Source organism: Vipera berus (genome assembly GCF_964194415.1).
Source record: "Vipera berus genome assembly, chromosome: 16".
Lineage (NCBI taxonomy): Eukaryota > Metazoa > Chordata > Lepidosauria > Squamata > Viperidae > Vipera > Vipera berus.
The window spans coordinates 3,235,036-3,250,325 of NC_138219.1; the positions used below are offsets into that span (position 1 = coordinate 3,235,036).

General features: G+C 51.6%; 1 protein-coding gene across 1 annotated transcript in view; it reads left to right on the forward strand.

Moving 5' to 3' along the window:
- Positions 1-14,919, forward strand: part of NAALADL1 (N-acetylated alpha-linked acidic dipeptidase like 1) — a gene marked incomplete at its 5' end in the record, with an annotated part of 32,380 nt that extends 17,461 nt beyond the window's left edge. The window contains 7 exons of the mRNA XM_081341041.1: positions 152-243; positions 2,421-2,511; positions 3,503-3,584; positions 5,415-5,669; positions 12,298-12,388; positions 13,229-13,321; positions 14,642-14,919. Of these exons, the coding sequence (XP_081197167.1) occupies positions 152-243; positions 2,421-2,511; positions 3,503-3,584; positions 5,415-5,669; positions 12,298-12,388; positions 13,229-13,321; positions 14,642-14,813 (876 nt within the window). The 3' untranslated portion in view covers positions 14,814-14,919. The remainder of the gene's footprint in view (positions 1-151; positions 244-2,420; positions 2,512-3,502; positions 3,585-5,414; positions 5,670-12,297; positions 12,389-13,228; positions 13,322-14,641) is intronic.
- Between the last annotated feature and the right edge of the window lie 371 nt (positions 14,920-15,290).

The window sequence follows — 15,290 nt, forward strand, 5'->3', positions numbered from 1 at the left end:
CAAGAATGAGAAACATTATGTGCAGGAATTTCAAAACCAGATTTCTTTTCCTCCCCACCCAAATGGATTTCTTCTCACTAGTTGGAGAGCACCATCATATTTAAAAATACGCCAATTTTGCACCCTCTTTTAAGAGCTCTGTTCTGTTCAGGTCAAGACCCCCGCAGATGCTTCGGTAACAGTCTATGAAAACTGGAAACGCCACTTCAACAGAACTAGCTCGGTCTACGGAGTAATCCCCAGGTAAAAGGGGCTGTGTGAGTGTGTCTCAGTGTGTGTGTGTGTGTGTGCAACTAGGTGGGTGTGTGGACCTTGTACCCTTGTACACCCCCCCAATACATTAGCCAGGACTAATTTCAGGTAGTCCTCTACTTATGACAGGTCAGTTAGTGGCTGTTTCAAGTTATAACAGACCCCCTCCTCCATAAGGTATTGAGATCCAGTTCTGAACTTCTGATGTGTCCCCCCCCATCCAGCCGTGTGACCACATTTTGGGCACTCGAAAACCAGCCCATATTTATGGTTGTTTGCAGCATCCTTCGGTCACACGACTGCAACTTAGAACCTTTTTTGCTGAAAATTGGCCATTGATTCCACTTTCTGAGAAAAAGCACCCGTTGCGAATAAATGCTACCTTCGCTTCACTTACCGTCACGTGAAAGGTTGTAAAGTCAGGTTGGTCACCCGATGGCCCACTTTACGGCTATCATGATTTATGACTGTAATTGTCAGTTTCAGTAATGGTTGTAAATTGAGAACTACATGTAATCCAGATTGAACTGTTGTGAATTTATTGACAGCACCTTCAGATCTTAAGCAGCTGCCGGTTAACTTCACAAAACCAGTTTGGCTGCATTTACCCATCATGGCTGCTTAAGCCATGGTTTGTTGCTTTTGTTCTTGGGGCTGCAGAAATGCTGGTCCTTACGCCAGCCTGCCCAGAACCAGAGAGTGCCCACAAATATCCTTGTGTGGTCGACATTACACAACTTTCTGAATTGATTTCTTAGGGGTTGGAGTTCATAGGAACTACGCAAAATTTACCTATTTTATTGATTAGATTTTTATCCCACCCAGTGACAACAATCCTGCAAGGTTGGTTGGGCAGGGAGAGAAAGAGAGAAAGAGGGAGGGGGGAGGGAGAGGGGGGGGAGAGAGAGAGAGAAGGGAGGGGGGAGAGAGAGAGGGAGGGAGAGAAGGGAGGGGAGAGAGGGAGGGAGGGAGGGAGGGAGAGAGGGAGGAAGGGAGGGGAGAGAGAGGGGGAGAGAGAAAGAGAGGGAGAGAGAGAAGGGGGGAGAGAGAGGGAGGGAGAGGGGAGAGAGAGAAGGGAGGGGGAGAGAGAGGGAGAGAGGGAGAGAAGGGAGAGGGGGAGAGAGAGGGAGAGAAGGGAGAGGGGGAGAGAGGGAGGGAGGGAGAGAGGGGAGAGGGAGGGAGAGATGGAGAGAGGAAAAGGGGGAGAGAGGAAGAGAGGGAGAGGGGAGAGGGAGGGAAAGAGAGAGGGAAGGAGAGAGAGGGAGAGGGAGAGAGAGAAGGAAGGGAGAGAGAGAGAGAGGGAGGGAAAAAGAGAGGGAAGGGGGAGAGAGGGAGAGAAGGAGAGAGGGAGAGAGCTCATCCCTAAGTCACAACTAGAACTGTTGGAATATATTGTTCATGTGTTTTGTGCAACAACTACAGCAGTATTCAGTACAGACAATAGATGGCAGTGTTTATAAATTTGTAGTTGCATCTATATATTCTATCTTTTCTCTGAGAAAAGTTTAGAATAGAATAGAGTAGAGTAGAGTAGAGTAGAGTAGAGTAGAGTAGAGTAGAGTAGAGTAGAGTAGAGTAGAATAGAATAGAATAGAAAACAGAGTTTCCAAGCAGGTTTCCTGCTTCCTTGTCACAGTTAAACAGAAAGGCACGTGTGGCTATATACAGAATTTTTAACAAGACCTCATAGTCTCTCTCTCTCACACACGCACACATACACAAAAAGACGCAAATGTACAGATAACAACATGCATCAACGTTTTCATTTTGTCCGAACACAACCACTAGCTTTCTAAGGCCACACACTCTGCATTGGCACAAAGCCATGAAGTAAGTTTATTTTCTAGGTAGACAAGAAATGAACACGATCCAATCCGGTGAGCACCTTGGAAAGGAGACCACCCAGAAGCCCTAAAACCCCCAAGCCAGAAAAGTCTAGTGGGTGCCCATAACCACCACCACCCCCGCCCGGGACTTGATCTCAGTACCGCGGGGGAGAGTCCCCTCCTTCAACATGTTGCCCCATAAACAAACCATAACATTTGGGTTCGCGCAATCAAGCCAACCGAGGTTAAAACGAACCCAGATTCTCAAGTGACGGCAAGGCAGCTTCAATTCTTGAAACGTCCTGTGCAAACTCAGCTGAGTTTTTGCTTGCTCTTTTGCAGCTTAGGGTCCCTGGGGGCAGGAAGTGATTTTGCTCCTTTTATCCACTTTCTGGGCATCACCGCGATGGACATCGCTTACACCTACGATCGGGTGAGTCTCTGGGGCACACTGGGGGTGGGGGTGGGGAAAATCTCTTGCACACCAGATATGGAGGGGGGGGGGCTGAGGCCAGAAATGGACGGGTCTAGAGAGAACAAGAGCTCAGCTGAGCTATATGCCTGCTTATTAGGGCTTTTGGGGGCCCCCCAAGCGGCATTATTACAAAGTCAGCTTATTGCCCCCAACAATCTGGGTCCTCATTTTACCTACCTGGGAAGGATGGAAGGCTGAGTCAACCTTGAGCCTGGTGGGACTCGAACCTGCACTAATGGCAGGCAGCTGGTGTTACTTAAGGAGGCATCAGCCCACTGCTCCACCAAGGCTCCTAGTTGAAGTCCACACAATTTAAAGTTGCTGAGATTGTACAACCTTAACCGGGGGTTGGACTAGAAGACCTTCAAAGTCCTTCTCAACTCTGGTATAGGTAGTCCTCGCCTTAAGACCGCAATTGGACCCAAATTTTATGTTGTTAAGCGAGACATCTGTCAAGCGACTTTTGCCCCATTTTACGACTTGTTCCTGCCACAGTTGTTAAGTGAATCCACGGCAGTTGATAAGTTAGCAACCCGGCTGTGAAGTGAGCCTGGCTTCCCCATTGTCAGAAGGTCGCAAAAGGAGCGACCGTCATAAATGTGAACCAGCTGCCAAGCATTTGAATTTTGATCACATGACCCTGGGGGATGCTGCAAAGGTCGTAACTGCGAAACCCGGTAGCAAGTCCCTTTTTTCCAGCGCCCTTGTAACTTTGAACGGTCGCTAAGCAAACCGTTGTAAAGTCGAGGACTAGCTGTATTCTGTATTCTGCACGATAGCCAACATTTCCTTTAAGCGCTGCTTAAAGTCACGGGCTAGGAGGTCAAGAAAAGCAGGTAGATGGGACACCACGTGGAAATCACAGCTGGAAGTTGGAAAAACGTTCTGGAAAGTCAGCAAACCCACTTTCTTTTTCTTCCACTTTTCTTTTTTTTTTTTTTTAATCCAGAGCAAAACGTCAGCGCGCATTTACCCGACCTACCACACGGCCTTTGACACCTTCGACTACGCAGACCGATTTATCGATCCAGGTAATGAATGGTGGGTGACGGGACAGGCAGAGCTGGAGGCCACCGTTTTCATTTCTTTATTTCATTTATTAGTAAACCCCCCCCTTTATTGTTTTGACCAGTCAAGGCGGCAAACAGATCCAATAGATTCATGCCTAAGGCAGGACTAGAACTCACCGTCTCCTGGCAATTGGCCCAAAGTCACCCAACTGGCTTTCATGCCTAAGGCGGGACTAGAACTCACCGTCTCCTGGCGATTGGCCCAAAATCACCAAGCTGGCTTTCATGCCTAAGGCGGGACTAGAACTCACCGTCTCCTGGCGATTGGCCCAAAGTCACCCAACTGGCTTTCATGCCTAAGGCGGGACTAGAACTCACTGTCTCCTGGCGATTGGCCCAAAGTCACCCAGCCGGCTTTCATGGCTAAGGCGGGACTAAAACTCACCGTCTCCTGGCGATTGGCCCAAAGTCACCCAACTGGCTTTCATGCCTAAGGCAGGACTAGAACTCACTGTCTCCTGGTGATTGGCCCAAAGTCACCCAGCCGGCTTTCATGGCTAAGGCGGGACTAGAACTCACCGTCTCCTGGCGATTGGCCCAAAGTCACCCAACCGGCTTTCATGCCTAAGGCGGGACTAGAACTCACCGTCTCCTGGCGATTGACCCAAAGTCACCCAACTGGCTTTCATGCCTAAAGCAGGACTAGAACTCACTGTCTCCTGGCGATTGGCCCAAAGTCACCCAACTGGCTTTCATGCCTAAGGCGGGACTAGAACTCACCGTCTCCTGGTGATTGGCCCAAAGTCACCCAACTGGCTTTCCTGCCTAAGGCGGGACTAGAACTCACCGTCTCCTGGTGATTGGCCCAAAGTCACCCAACTGGCTTTCCTGCCTAAGGCGGGACTAGAACTCACCGTCTCCTGGCGATTGGCCCAAAGTCACCCAGCTGGCTTTCATGCCTAAGGCGGGACTAGAACTCACTGTCTCCTGGCGATTGGCCCAAAATCACCAAGCTGGCTTTCATGCCTAAGGCGGGACTAGAACTCACCGTCCCCTTGATTTACTACCATACCTTTAGCGACTGTTCGAAGTTACAACAGCACTGAAAAAAGTGACTGGTCCTCGCACTTACGACTGTCAGGCGCTTGGCAACCGGCATGCATTTAGGATGGTCGCGGGGTCCAATGGTCACATGATCCTCTTTTGCGACCTTCCCAGCCAGCGAAGTCAATGGGGGGAAGGCGGATTAGCTTAATGACAGTGTGATTCACTTAACAACCGCAGCAATTCACTTAACAACCAGGCCACAAAATTGGGGTGCAAGTCACTTAACAACTGCCAAGGTGGAGAAACACAGAAATTACCCCATAGATATTTGGTGCTCTGTGTGTGTGTGTGTGTGTGTGTGTGTGTCTGTGTTTGTGTCTGTGTGTGTCTGTGTGTGTTTGTGTGTGTTTGTGTGTGTGTGTGTGTGTGTGTGTGTGTGTGTGTAAGACAGACAGAGAGAGAGAGAGAGAGAGAGAGAGAGGGGGGGGGAAATGAGGAAACGAACACCCCCTTTTGTATGTGTGTTGTGTTGATTCATGCGCTATTTTGCCCACCCACATCACAGCACTACTTCCAGGATTGAGTGAAGCTGCCCAATTCCCACGTGGTGGTTTGTTAGCTCCCCAATTGTAGGATGAAGATTCATCCTCGCCTTCCCCAGCTTATAAGCAAGACTATCACAACACCCAGTGAAAGCTGGTGGAGCTGCGCTGGCCACCATCTTGCCGTTTTTGACACGACCGGGGTATACAACTGGCTGCGGGCTTCCCCAATGCCCTCAGTCAGTCTCCTCTCTCCCTGCAGGTTTCACCAGCCACCGGGCCGTGGCGCAAACGGCTGGCAACGTGCTGCTGCGCTTGGCGGAGTCCTTGATCTTGCCCCTCAACGTGAGCAACTACGGGGAGACGTTGCAAGCCATGTACGACACAGCCGAGCGAGTGTTCCAGGTGGACCTCCTCAACCACAGCATCTCTCTTGGTGAGGAGGGGAGGAGCGGCCTGCCTTGCAGGGCTGTCGTACGGAGAGACAGCAAGGAAGGAGAACCGCACTTGCTTCGCCGTTTTTCTCCAAACTGAAACTTTGATCGGCCAGGTTGTCGCTCGGAAGAGGCGGTGGGCTTACTCTTGGTGGCCCCAGCGGGCAGGATCAGGACTGGTGGGGAGGGATGTTTAATGAAATTCTGGGCGGTCTCGGAGCTGGGTGGTGTTCTTGCAGATGTTTCATGACCCAGCTAGGTAACATCATCAGTGCTAGAAGTGAGAAGTGTTTGCAAGGAGGAGGAGGAGGGTGTAGGTGTTTCATTACTGGAAGTTTTTAAGAAGAGACTGGACAGCCATTTGTCTGAAATGGTATAGGGTCTCCTGCCTGAGCAGGGGGCTGGACTAGAAGACCTCCAAGGTACCTTCCAGCTCTATTCTCATTGATGGAGGAGGAGGAGGAGGAGGAGGAGGAGGAGGAGAATGATTGTGGGGTCCTTAGTGTTCTCTGAGCTTGGTGGTTTGTTTGCAGACATTTCATTATCTAGGTAACATCATCAGTGCTAGAAGGGAGGGGAGTTTGTGGAGAGGAGGAGGAAGGGAAAGAAAATTGTGAGCTGCTTGGTATTCTCTGAGCTGGTTGGGTCATGAAGCATCTGCAACATCTCTTGCAGACGTTTCATGACCCAACTAGGCAACATCATCAGTGCTGGAAGACAGAGGTATCTCCAGAGAGAGGAGGAGGAGGAGGAGGAGGAGGAGGAGGAGGAGGAGGAGGAGGAGAAAGAGAAGGGGAGGAGGAGGATGGGTGAAGACGAGGATTGTGAGGTCCTTGGTGCCCTCTAAGCTTGGTGGTTTTCTTGCAGACATTTCATGACCCATCTAGGGAACGTCATCAGGGCTGGAAGGGAGGGGGGTTTGTGGAGAGGAGGAGGAGGAGGAGGAGGAGGAGGAGGAGGAAGAGGAGGAGGAGGAAAGGACTGTGGGTCCTTGGTGCTCTCTGAACTTGGTTACTTTCTTGTAGATGTTTCATGACCCAACTAGGCAACATCATCAGTGCTAGAAGGGAGTGGGGTTTGTGGAGAGGAGGAGGAGGAGGAGGAGGAGGAGGAAGAGGAGGAGGAGGAAAGGACCGTGGGTCCTTGGTGCTCTCTGAATTTCGTTATTTTCTTGCAGACGTTTCATGACCCAACTAGGGAACGTCATCAGGGCTGGAAGGGAGGGGGGTTTGTGGAGAGGAGGAGGAGGAGGAGGAGGAGGAGGAGGAGGAGGAGGAGGAGGAGGAGGAGGAGGAGGAGGAGGAGGAAAGGACTGTGGGTCCTTGGTGCTCTCTGAACTTGGTTACTTTCTTGTAGATGTTTCATGACCCAACTAGGCAACATCATCAGTGCTAGAAGGGAGTGGGGTTTGTGGAGAGGAGGAGGAGGAGGAGGAGGAGGAGGAGGAGGAAGAGGAGGAGGAGGAAAGGACTGTGGGTCCTTGGTGCTCTCTGAACTTGGTTACTTTCTTGTAGATGTTTCATGACCCAACTAGGCAACATCATCAGTGCTAGAAGGGAGTGGGGTTTGTGGAGAGGAGGAGGAGGAGGAGGAGGAGGAGGAAGAGGAGGAGGAGGAAAGGACTGTGGGTCCTTGGTGCTCTCTGAACTTGGTTACTTTCTTGTAGATGTTTCATGACCCAACTAGGCAACATCATCAATGCTAGAAGGGAGTGGGGTTTGTGGAGAGGAGGAGGAGGAGGAGGAGGAGGAGGACTGTGGGGTCCTTGGTGCCCTCTGAGCTGTTTGGTTTTCTTGCAGACGTTTCATGACCCAACTAGGGAACGTCATCAGTGCTGGAAGGGGGTGAGCTTTGCCCTCTGAATCAAGCAGTAAATAATACCGCAGTCAAGGAACTACCAACTCAGACAAACAATCTAAAGCAGGGGTGTCAAACTCAATTTCATTGAGGGCCACATCAGCATTGCGGTTGCCCTCAGGGGGCTGGGTGGGTATGGCCAGGGTGGGCGTGGCCTACTGGGTGGGCGTGGCTAGAGTGCGTATGGCCTACTGGGTGGGCGTGGCCAGCTCTACATGGTTCGCATCAAGGGTGCCTATGGGGGCCTGGGCAGGAGTGGGACAGATCTGAGGGTCTCTGGCAGGAGGAGGGTCTCTGGGCCAAGGCAGTGGGGGCCGTTCCCTCATGGTTTCCAGGATGGCTTCAGGAGCCACATGAAACCACTTCTCGGGCCGGATCCGGCCCCCGGGCCTTGTGTTTGACATGTCTGATCTAAAGCATAAACAACAGCCCAATCAAGGTACCACTAAGAATGCTTCCTCGAACACTTGTATATAAACAGAAAGCAAACCACCACCCCTCCAGTCTGGCACTGATGAGGTTGCCTAGATGGGTCATGAAACGTCTGCAAGAAAACCACCCAGCTCAGAGACACACACACACACACACACACACACACAGGACCACCACCACCACCCCAGTTCAACTCTGAGCTACAAGTATTCACTTCTAAGGAAAGTTCAGGCTAGACACCAGGAGAGACTGTGGGGCCATACCAGCTTTTAGCCAGAGGAACAACCTGCCACATGAAGTGACAAATGGATGGTCATCTGTCAGAGACGCTCTGAGTAATGGGGGGGGGGAGATTGAAATACATGACCTCTGGCGTTCCCTTTCCTCTCTGTGGCTTGAGACCAGCATCAGCTTTATGATGAACAACGATACCAGAGTGGAAATGGAAGTCCACATATCTTTAGGCACGGCTGACTAAGGAATTCTGGGATTTGAAGTCCAGACAAGTCTTAAAAGTGGCCAAGATTGGACACCCCTGCAGTGTTAAAGACTTTGTGCCGTTGTCCCACAAATTCAAGTTATTATCGGTCAGGGGTAGGCAACCTCAGCTCTCAGCTGGGCTGGCACTCTGGTCACTTGCCTTCGACTTATGTTGAGATCCTCCCATATCGATCTGGTCTGCCTTGCTGCCTTTTTTGTCGGACTTGTTTAATAATCATCATGCGTCTGACTTATCCTAGCACAGTTTTGCTCGCCCTCAGGGGGGCCCCCCCGTCCTGGGAGCGACCTGCCTTACTCTTTACACCTCCTCTTGATGAAGGGCCCGATTGTTGGGACCCTGAGAGATGGCTGGGCATGGGTAGGGGCCTCCGATATAAATCAACTAAGAGGCCCCTGGTTAATTTTTTGGCTAAATTTTTTAGGAGGTTAGGGAGGGGGGTGGGATCTTCTTTTGGTTGTTCGGATATGGGGGGTAGTCCAACAACCGTTGTTCAGGCCAGGTCCGGGATTGATCGCGGGGGGGAGGAGCGGGGGTCGGTTGCCTCCGGGGCTCCAGGGCAAGTCGTGGGATTACCTATTCCCACGACGTTAGGGAATGGCAGCAGGTGTAGGAACAGAGGGCCGTATCAATCTCAGGGAAGGTCTCTCCGCTGCTTGCAAGCGGTGAGGCACTCCGACCCTCTTGTTCCGCCCCGAGGTCCCGGGAGTGAGGATGTGCAGCCTCCTGAGCTCCGGCTGGTGTATCTGAATGCCAGGTCTGTCGCTAACAAAGCTCCTCTCGTCCGTGATTTGGTCGAGTGTGAGCAGGCGGACCTGGCTTGCATCACGGAGACTTGGTTGGGCCCAGAGGGCGGTATTCCTCTGGTTGATCTTTGCCCACCAGGTTTCCGGGTGCTACACCGGCCTCGGGCTCAGGGTAGGGGTGGGGGAGTGGCTGTTGTTATGAGGGAGACCTTGTGCCCGCGGGAGGCCACCGTTTCTCAGATAGTCGGGTGTGAGTCTCTCTTTTTGAGATGCGGCCCTGGTGCGCAGTTGGGCTTGCTGCTGGTGTACCTTTCGCCTAGTCACGCAGCAGCAGCCCTGCCCGAGCTTCTCGATGTCCTCTCTGGGTTGGTGATTGAGTTCCCGAAACTTATAGTTTTGGGGGACTTCAATCTACCATCTCTGGGAGGATCATCTGAGTTGGCTCGGGAGTTCATGGCTTCCATGACGGCCATGGACCTGACGCAAGTAATTTCAGGACCGACTCATGAGGGAGGCCACACCCTTGACCTAGTTTTCTTATCTGGACGGTGGTTAGATGATCTTGGTGGGGGCTCTCCAATTATTATGCCCCTGTCATGGACCGATCATCATCTCCTGCGGCTGGTCTTCCGTTTTGCTACCCCCCGCCGTGGGTGTGTGGAACCAGTTAGATGGTACCGCCCCAGACGCTTAATGGATCCCGAGAGGTTCCAGGCAGCGCTGGGGTCCCCACCTGCCTCCCCCACTCACAGCTCGGCAGATGCCTTAGTGGAAGCCTGGGAAAGGGCGGCCACTGAGGCTCTTGACCGAGTTGTACCCTTGCGGCCCCTGACCCGATGCAGATCCCATCGATCTCCATGGTTCTCCGCGGAGCTCCGGGAGATGAAGCGTCGGAGACGGGGCCTAGAGAGCGGTTGGAGGTCCAGCCGATCCGAATCCGACCGATTGCGACTAAGAACCTACATTAGGTCTTATCTCGCTGCGATAAGGGTGGCGAGGTCTAATCACTTCGCTACCCTTATCGCGTCCGCAGATAATCGCCCGGCCGCTCTGTTTAGGGTGACTCGCTCCCTCCTTAATCAGGAGGTGAGGGAGGAACCCTTGCAGGGTCGTGCCGAGGAGTTTAACAATTATCTGTCGGACAAAATCGCTCGGATTCGGATCGGTCTGGACTCTGACTGGGCAGAGTCTGGCGATCAGGACACGGGCGGTCTTGTCGATATCACCTGGGAGGAGTTTGATTCTGTGACTCCGGAGGAAGTGGACAGGATTATGGGGAGACTGAGCTCCACCACATGTTTATTGGACCCGTGCCCTTCCTGGCTGGTTTATGCAGCCCGGGAGAGGACACGCAGCTGGTTCCAGGCAGTTATATCGGCTTCTTTGAACGAGGGTAGCTTCCCTGCCGTCTTGAAAGAGGCGGTGGTGAGGCCTCTCCTCAAGAAGCCTGCCTTGGACCCAGCTGTATTGAACAACTTTCGCCGGTCTCCAACCTTCGCTTTCTTGCGAAGGTTGTTGAGAGTGTGGTGGCGCATCAGCTCCCTTTGGTCCTGGATGAAGCGGATTATCTAGACCCGTACCAATCGGGTTTCAGGCCCGGGCACAGCACGGAGACGGCATTGGTCGCGCTGGTGAATGATCTCTGGAGGGCTCGGGACAGGGGTCATTCCTCTGTTCTAGTCCTATTAGACCTCTCAGCGGCTTTCGATACCATCGACCATGGTATCCTGCTGCGGCGTCTCAGGGGATTGGGAGTGGGAGGCACGGTCTTACAGTGGTTCTCCTCCTATCTCCAGGGACGCTCGCAGTCGGTGTTGACAGGAGGGCAGAGGTCGACCGCGAGGTCTCTCGTTTGTGGAGTTCCTCAGGGGTCGGTCCTCTCGCCTCTCCTGTTCAACATCTACATGAAACCGCTGGGTGAGATCATTCGTGGCTTTGGAGTTGGGTATCATCAGTATGCTGATGATACCCAGCTTTTTCTTTCGACCCCAAACCACCCCAGTGATGCCCTCAACGTGATATCCCGTTGCCTGGAGGCGGTTCGGGTCTGGATGGGGAGGAACAGACTTCAACTCAACCCCGACAAGACCGAGTGGCTTTGCATACCTTCATCCCGGGTTTATTCGGATATTCCATCTCTTTCTATGGGGGGTGAATTATTACCCCCCGTAGATAGGGCTCGCAACTTGGGAGTCCTCCTAGATTCACGGCTTACCTTGGAAGATCACATAGGGGCTGTGACTAGGGGGGCTTTCGCCCAGGTTCGCCTGGTGCGCCAGTTGCGACCCTATCTAAGCCGGGATGATTTATGCACGGTCACTCACGCGCTCGTGACCTCTCGTCTAGACTATTGCAACGCTCTCTACATGGGGCTACCCTTGAGGACCATCCGGAGGCTCCAACTGGTACAGAATGCAGCCGCGAGAGTTGTGTTGGGAGTCTCCCGATGCTCCCACGTTACACCTCTGCTCCGTGAGCTGCATTGGTTGCCAGTTGTCTTCCGGGTGAGATTCAAGGTACTAGTAATGGTGTTTAAAGCCCTACATGGCAGGGGTCCGGAGTACCTTAGGGAACACCTGCTGCCGGCATCAACTTCCCTCCGCCCTGTGCGTTCCCACAGAGAGGGCCTCCTCAGGGTGCCACCGGTCAGAGAATGTAGATTGGTGGCCCCCAGGGGGAGGGCGTTCTCTGTGGGCGCCCCAGAATTATGGAACCAGCTACCAGTTGAGCTCCGGACGGCGCCCGATCTCCGCTCCTTCCGCCGCGACCTAAAAACATACTTGTTCGAACAAGCCGGCCTGGCCTGAGGGGGGATTGGGGGGGTTATTATTATTTTATTGGGGTTATTTATTATGTATTAATTGTTCTTTTAACGGGCATATATTTAATTACTTTTAACTTTTGTAATTTTGTATTTTACTCTTGCCCTGTACACCGCCCTGAGTCCTTCGGGAGAAGGGCGGTATAGAAATATTAATAAATTAAATTAAATTAAATTTTGTGACTCATGGACTTCAACTCCCAGAATTCCTGACTCAGGAATTCTGGGAGTTGAAGTCCATGAGTCACAAAAGAGCTGAGGTTGCCTACCCCTGTTATAGGTCAAGGACGTTTAAAAGGCATTCATCTCTCTTTTTTTTCCTTTTTTCTTCCTTTCTTCGCTTCGCGTCCTTTCAGTCCCACTCCGCAACGCAGTTGTGCGCTTCCAGTCTGCAGCAGCCGGCCTCAACCAGCGCATCGCAAGCTTGCAAAATGAAGACTCCCCCAGGTGATTTTCCCCCCGCCCTCCCCATTTTTCTAATCCCATCCGTACACCACCAGTAGTCCTTGACTTACAACAGTCCGCTTAGGGACCGTTGTAAGTTCCAACGGCCCTGAGAAAAAAGCGACTTAGCACCGTTTTTCACACTTGCAACCGTTGCAGCATCCCCAGGGTCACGTGACCGACGTTGACTTCGACCGGTCACTAAACAAACCGTCGTAAGTCGAGGACTTACCCGTAGAGGGGTGATGGAGGCATGGAGGCGGCGTAGGATCCCCACGGTGTGCAGGGCGGACCCTCAGCTGCTTTTCGTGGCCCGGTAGGAGGGGCCTCGTTGAAGCTCCACCCATATCTAGGCTGGAGAGACAGAGGGGGGAGGGATCCTGATCCCGCCCCTCCCGAGAGCTGATTCGTTGAAAAGTTCCACTGACTTCCAGACAAGTAGCTGTCCGTTTCATGCTAATTTGGGGGGGGGGGTTGCCCCACCCCTAGATGCCCTGGGCTTTTGCCGTATTGGGCAAAAGCCTCTGATGATGATTTGCTTTGTGGCTTGTCAGGAAAAGCAGTGGGAATTTGAAGAAATGGTGCCAAAGTCTTGCTAAGCCATCTTTCTCACCACCGCAGCTGATAATGGCTTAGCCTGGATTGACCTCAGATCAATAGATTGGCTGAGTTTGCTTGGCTCGGCTCGAGAGGGGCTTTTGCCACTATTCTGCCCTGGAAACCATGAATGACGGCTTAGTGTATTCTGTGCTGTTTCCCGAACAAGCCACAGTTAGGCTTGGTGCAGTGTGTGTGTGTGTAACCTCTCTCTCTTTCTCTCCTCCATCCCTGTCATCCGTCTAGCCCTCTCGCTCTGCGGACGGTGAACGACCAGCTGATGTTGCTAGAACGGACATTTTTAAACCCACGAGCTTTCCCAGACAAATATTATTACAGGTAACTCAAGAGCCCCCCACCCCCCACCCCCCACCCTTAATTTCTTTCATTTGGTCAGGCTGAGGCTCCGAAGGTTGGATCCTGTCCGGTTCCAACGATTAATAGCCCGTTGCTCCTGGCAGGGTCAAAAAAGTCAAGATGGCAGCCGTTCCAGTTCTCCTGCAGTCTGAAATTACCGTATATGTCTTTCTGGACTTCTTCCTGTTTTATTTCTTATCCTCCTTTCCTTTCCTCTTTCCTTCCTCTGCTTTCCTTTTTCCTTCCTTTGCTTTGCTTTGCTTTCCTTTCCTTTCCTTTTTTCTTCCTTTCCTTTCCTTTTTCCTTTCCTTTCCTTTTTTCTTCCTTTCCTCCCCTCCCATTCCTTTCCTTTCCTTTCCCCTTTCCTCTCTCCCTTCTTTCCTTTCCTTTTTCCTTTCCTTTCCTTTCATTTCCTCCCCTCCCCTCCCCTTCCTTCCCTTCCTTCCTTCCTTCCTTCCTTCCTTCCTTCCTTCCTTCCTTCCTTCCTTCCTTCCTTCCTTTCTTTCTTTCTTCCTTCCTTCCTTCCTTTCTTTGTTTCTTTCTTTCTTTCTTTCTTTCTTTCTTTCTTTCTTTCTTTCTTTCTTTCTTTCTTTCTTCTTTCTTTCTTTCTTTCTTTCTTTCTTTCTTCCTCTTTCTCCCTTCTCCTTTCCTTTCCTTTCTTTTTTCCCTTTCCTTTCCTTTCCTCCCCTCCCCTTCCTTTCCTTTCCTTTCCTTTCCCCTTTCCTCTCTCCCTTCTTTCCTTTCCTTTCCTTTCCTTTCCTTTCATTTCCTCCCCTCCCCTCCCCTCCCCTCCCCTCCCCTCCCTTTTCTTTCTTTCTTTCTTTCTTTCTTTCTTTCTTTCTTTCTTTCTTTCTTTCTTTCTTTCTTTCTTTCTTTCTTCCTCTTTCTCCCTTCTCTTCTCCTTTCCTTTCTTTTTTTCCTTTCCTTTCCTTTCCCCTTTCCTCTCTCCCTTCTTTCCTTTCCTTTCCTTTTTCCTTTCCTTTCTTTCCCTCCCCTCCCCTTCCTTCCCTTCCCTTCCCTTCCCTTCCCTTAATTTTCCTTTCCTTTCCTTTCCTTTCCTTTCCTTTCCTTTCCTTTCCTTTCCTTTCCTTTCCTTTCCTTTCCTTTCCTTTCCTTTCCTTTCCTTCCTTCCTTCTTTCCTCCCTCTAATTTCGACAGGCTCTGCAGAGTTTTGAATGAACTGGCGCAGCTGCCGCCTTGACTTTCTTGACCTCTGCCTGCACTCCAGTAGAACTGCGTCATAAAGAGTTTATGGCAGCCTTTCGACGCAATTTGCACCTGGGTCTCTCTCTGTGTCCGCAGCCACGTCATCTGGGCTTCCCGATCGTCGTCCGTGGCTACCTTCCCGGGCCTGGCCGATGCCGTGGCTGCTGCCAAAGAGCAAGGCAAGTGGGACCAGGTCCATAAACATCTAACGGTGGTTATCCAAGCGGTGGAAAATGCTGCCTCCTTTCTCGAACCCGTGGCCGAATGACCGGCATCCTCGTGGCCCTCGTGGCAAGACTCAGTTATGAAAAGCCAGCTTTACGTCTTCTGAAGAAATAAAATCTTCACACTTTATAAACTCTTCCTGAGCGTTGGACGCAATTCTTTCAGGCTTCGCACCTAGTAATACAAAACAGCCTTGCAAGGTAGGCCTAGGTTGCTGTGGGGATCCTATTACCGGTGCAATCTCATTTAAAGGGAGCTTCACTTCATGGACCCACCTGTGGGGTTTCTTAGGCAACAATTTAGGAGTGGTTTGTGATTTCCACCTTGTGGCAGCGTCTTACTCTCTAGCTAACGCTCCGGAATTTCTTTCTGGTGTCACTCAAGAACCAAGAAGCACTAATCGAAGTCGGTGACATCCTGCCACTTCATTATCTGGGGTTTACAGGTAGTCCTCGACTTACAAGAATTCATTTATTGACCGTTCAAAGTTCCAACAGCACTGAAAAAGTGACTTAGGACC